Genomic DNA, 5,000 nt, shown 5'->3' with positions numbered 1-5,000 from the left:
GTGATTTTTTGGGGCTATCCTGCATGAACCCTTTCATTACAAGAAGCTGTCCAAGTTTCAGAACATTCTTGATTCTCCATTTAATGTTCAGCCCAACTCAGATCACCTGGTTTCCTACAGGATGACCAAAGATCATGTCATCTTCCATAGCACAATGTATCCAAGAAAGGGAAATTCATGTAGCTACCTCGTGGAGTTCAATTCAAATGGGATGACTGTATATGGAAAAGTAGTTTGTTACATTGTACGTGAAAATGTGGTATATGCATTACTTGAAGAACACAAGAAAACTGGCAGAAATTGTCTGCCAAGATCTACATGTACCTTTACCTCAAGATCCAGTTTTAAAGGATATTGTGGAGAGAAATTTAATAGGTGAACATTACCTTGAAGTTGAAGAAGATGGTGAACTATTAATCGTCAGTTGTCATCAAATTGTGAATAGATGTCTTTTAAATTGTCAAAACAAGGGAAGCTAGAGGTTTCATAACAGTGCTAGATACTCCATATGATCATGATTAGACTTCAAAACTGATTAAACTGGCTTGGTGTGTAAGTTAAATAACTATAGCAATGTTAATCAATTTCCCTCAGCAGCCCACTGAAGGAATTTAATAAGCTAAGAATACGAGTTGGTACATTTCGCTGACCCCCAGTCAATGGACTACCCAAATGGACTACCCTAAAAATGCTATTCGAACGAGTACTGTTGATCTATGTGTAAGCAGCATCTCAAATAGTGCTTACTTAAGCCTCAACACCCATTTTAAACAGCATTGTTCAACAGTATTTAAGTCTAAGCACCCATTTTAAAAAGGTTAGCTTACATGAAGTAATCCGCCGTCACAACAATAATCGAAAGGTTTGAGATGCTGCTTACACATGGATCAACAGTACTCATTCAAAATAGTATTTTTAGGGTAGTCCATGGACTGGGGGTCGGCGAAATGTACCAACCCTAAGAATACACTGAATCTCAAATTTGAAAATTGAAGTTCAAATGCACTAGGTCTGTATGAAAAAGCTATTTTAACCGAGAGGTTTTTTTTCCTCGCATACTCCGGTTTTCCCCTCTCATAAAAAAAATATATATATATTTCAATTGATTTGTTCTGCTTTCAGTTGATTTGCAGTCTCCCCAATTAGTAGAGCCCTCATGCTCAAATAAATAGCCTTAAGACTCAAATAAAGTGATTGTTATTATTAGTATTACTATTTAGCTATAAGATTGAAATATCATTGAATGCTAACTTCTTTGACAAGATCTTGTAAGATTGTCTTAACATTGTTTTTAATAGATGTTAGAGTGTTGATACCTAATAATTTTTCTGAGATCTTGTAATTTTTTTGTATCAATAGAATGCTGCAAACTGACTTTTGATGACAAGATCTTGTAAGATTTCTTTAAGATCTTAACAAGATTTTATCAAGATCTTTTAAGATCTTAAAATGCTATACACTGACTAAATTTGACAAGGTGTTGTAAGATTTATTTTAAGATCTTACAAGATTTTTATTAAGATCTTTTAAGGTCTTGGCAAGTTGGATACTGATTTTTTTTCTGATAAGATCTTGTAAGATTCTCTTAAGATCTTACAAGGTATTTTGTAAGATCCTAGAATGTTGAATATTGATTTTCTTGGGTAAGATCTTGTAAGATCCTCTCAAGATCTAACAAGATTTTTACTAAGATTTTCTAAGATCTGAAGAGTTAAACAAGATCTTATTAAGATCTTAATCTTAATAAGAATCTTACAAGATTCTTGTAAGATCTTACAAGATCTTAATAAGATTTCCACCTGGGAAGGTCACTCACGTATTCGAGTCAAATGGTTGAACTTAATAATCCTCAAGATGGACATCTGTCAAGTCCCTGACCATGCATGAAATCGTATACGCTGGCGCTCTAATTTTAGCAACGAATCGTTCTTTACAGAAAAAGAAGCTCTTCATTACACAACACTCTCTTTTTTAAATGAGAGTTAGTGAAATAACAAAACTCACCTGGAGAGGAAGTATCGTTAAAAACGTGCATGATTTGGTATCCACACAGATCGATTTATACATAGCAGAAAAAAAGAAGAAACTGGCAAAAATAGTCTCAACTTTCTTTTCCTTTTCTGTATGGTTATTTAATTTGTTGATTTACTTCGTCTGGTCGAGAGTTTCGTGTCACCAAGGGATCTCTTTTTCTGAAATTCTTCTAACACCTGGCAGACCTGGGATTTCAGGACGTGTTGCCGTGTCAAGAGTTGTATCATCTTAGCCAGTTATACTTATACTTTCTCATAATCTTCCGGTTTGAAAATGAAAAAAAATTTCCGCTTGAACTCGATACTCTTTGCTGTTTTTATTTCGATTAGTCGAACGTAGGGACCATGGATCGCTATTACGGACTACGGACTGCAGACTTTATCACAGCTAATCACAGCCCCAAAATGCTCATCTTGCAGCCTTTTTCCTCAGAAAGTTACATTCATGTCATGATATTGCTTACGTAAAAGAGTTTAATCAAATGATTTGTTTCTCGTAAAGTATTCTTCTTCTTTTGCAATCAAAGATCTGGCAAGATCTCTTGCCGTAAGTTAATTCGATGATTATCCTTTCTTGAATGTTGTCAGTCAATTATATTAACATATCTCATCACGTATGCACTTGAAGGAAAAATGTTTCATTTATAGCTGTACCTCTTAAAATCAGTTTCTGTACATATTGTGGGAATTGTTATCAGCGGCAGAAATCTACTTTGTTTCACATCTGATAGAAATTGAATCATACGCGAATAAGTATGTGAAGTATACGTTCCTCCCAAGAAATATGTACAAGAAGATATTTTTCTTAGGGAATATTTAACAATTATTTAGCGCGTGTTGGATATGGGATGGTAAATAGCCAACGAGGCGCGTAGCGCCGAGTTGGCTATAACCAATCTCATATCCAACAAGCGCGAATGGAATAATTGTTTTATTAAATTCCTTAAACTCCAAAAATTTGGAAGTACGAAATACGAGCGAAAAAAGGCGAGAACATCCGAGCGAAATAAAAAAAAACTTGATGAAGATGCGATGTTGTGTAGTACCTTGTGGTCTGACAGACGTAGGCTCATCACAAAATGATTTCTTGCCTTTCCACACAAAAAAAGTTTTATTTGCCTTTTTTGGCTTTATTCCAAGAGAATTTTCGCTTTCCGGCGAAAAAAATCTTAGTTTAGCAACGCTCAGCGCAATCATTTACCATATATAGTCAAACTAAGGTATATGAGCTCATAACCGAGATTGAGTGAACCAATCAGAGCACGCGAAGTACATTATTTGAGGTTGAAAATTTAATAATGAAAGATATCTATCACTACAACCGCCGCCTCCGCTCCGGCTAAGAGACTCTGCTAAGAGATTCTGCTTTCCTAGAACAAGGGAAACCGGGAGAAGACCTAATTCCGTGCAAAAACAACCAGGGTTAAGGGTATTTAGACTCGTAACATAATGTTATTGATGTTATTATAAATAGGGAGCTTAAGAAAGCACGTTTTTGAGACGCGGACGTACACCGGAAGTGAGCTGTTTTCCCTTTTAACTTGTCTTCACACAACCACATTTTCATCACTAAGTATCTGTTCTCCATTAGAGATGATAATATAAGAATCTGGAAGACACCACTGTCCTGGAACGCGAAATGTTCTCTTCCGGTTGCAGGCCTCGTCTCAAAAACGCACGTGCCTAAGCTCCCTAATACAACACCACTGCGTACCGGTGGCTGAGTTGGTTGAGCCCCGGGCTGCCATGCGGGAAGTCGTGAGTTCGATTCCGGGGGACCAACAGTCAGGGTCTCAAAAATAATTGAGGAGAAAGTGCTGCCTTTGCAATTACAGCCGCAAATGGTTAGACTTCTCGGATAAGGACTGTAATCCGTAGGCCCAGTATCACAAATATCGTCGATGTTCATAACCTTCCTGTGGTACGTTAAGGAGCCCACACACTAATCGGGAAGTGTAGGGAATGAAATTCCCGGAGTTGTGGCTGTCCTTTGTGAGTATATGGGTGGGTGGGTATAGCAGCTCCACATAACCTGCTTAAAACAAATAAACAAACAAACGAGCCAATTTATAACGGAACATTAGTATTGTTGTGTTTAAATTTGCCTCGTGTAGCCTGGCGCACTAAACGATTTTTAACGCAGCATTTTGTTTCGGCCACATGTTGCAGGTGTTTTAACCGCTTCAAAAACCTGCAACGCTGTTGCCCGAATTCTGTTAGAGTTTTTGCCTATAACTTACTAGCCTCGTTTGCATGGACAAAATACAAAAGAAATGTTCCTTGCGAGCGAGGCTTGAGAGTCTAATTAGCACATAAACAAAAGAATACATTTTTTGCCCGCCATTTGTGCATTCGGTCAGGAGCACATCCTGATTCGGTCTATAATGTTATCACTCGGTAACAAACAGTAGTAAACACTGCAAAAGGTAAGTTACCAAACTTCACGAGAAAGCTAAACATTTTAAAATCAAAGCTCATGGAGTAGGGAAGCGGAAAGAAGCGGTTGCCATAGAGTTGAAACTCTGGGTTCAAATCCAATCCATGGATATCATTTTTTTATTTTTCCTTATTTTCTCTGCTACCACAAGTCCTGGACACGGTGTCCTAACTTAAGGACAGTTGCACCCGTAGCCAGCGACCCGGCAAGAGAGCTTGCTCCCAGGCTATTGCCCCCGCAGAGTTTTGGGTCCGAGGAGGCAACCTAGAATTTCCCGCGTAAAAAGGGTAAATGTACAAATTGGTAGATGTTGTTGGGAGAATGAATCGATCACGGTTTGCTCAACCGGGTGCGCAAGGTGGTATCGGTATTGCTTAAGTGGGTGCGCAAGTGGTATTGGTATTGTTCTACACGACTGTGGAAGGAGAACCAAAGCACCAGTCATGTTAGCGATTGAAAAATCAAACGTCGAAGCAGATCTGATGCAAATCGAGTTGCATGGCCACAGAAATTGATTTCGTCTGGACACA

At 38.1% G+C, this 5,000-nt stretch overlaps 1 protein-coding gene and 1 pseudogene across 1 annotated transcript in view; both read right to left on the bottom strand.

The window, feature by feature from the left end:
* LOC138009503 (protein SSUH2 homolog) overlaps positions 1 to 3,880 on the bottom strand; it is a 35,154-nt pseudogene extending 31,274 nt beyond the window's left edge.
* LOC138009502 (uncharacterized) overlaps positions 3,807 to 5,000 on the bottom strand; it is a 49,512-nt gene continuing 48,318 nt past the window's right edge. The window contains exon 6 of the mRNA XM_068856550.1: positions 3,807 to 4,065. Within this exon, the coding sequence (XP_068712651.1) occupies positions 3,960 to 4,065 (106 nt within the window). The 3' untranslated portion in view covers positions 3,807 to 3,959. The remainder of the gene's footprint in view (positions 4,066 to 5,000) is intronic.

This window comes from Montipora foliosa, chromosome 7 (assembly GCF_036669935.1).
Source record: "Montipora foliosa isolate CH-2021 chromosome 7, ASM3666993v2, whole genome shotgun sequence".
NCBI lineage: Eukaryota > Metazoa > Cnidaria > Anthozoa > Scleractinia > Acroporidae > Montipora > Montipora foliosa.
This window is presented reverse-complemented; position numbering and strand designations above follow the sequence as displayed.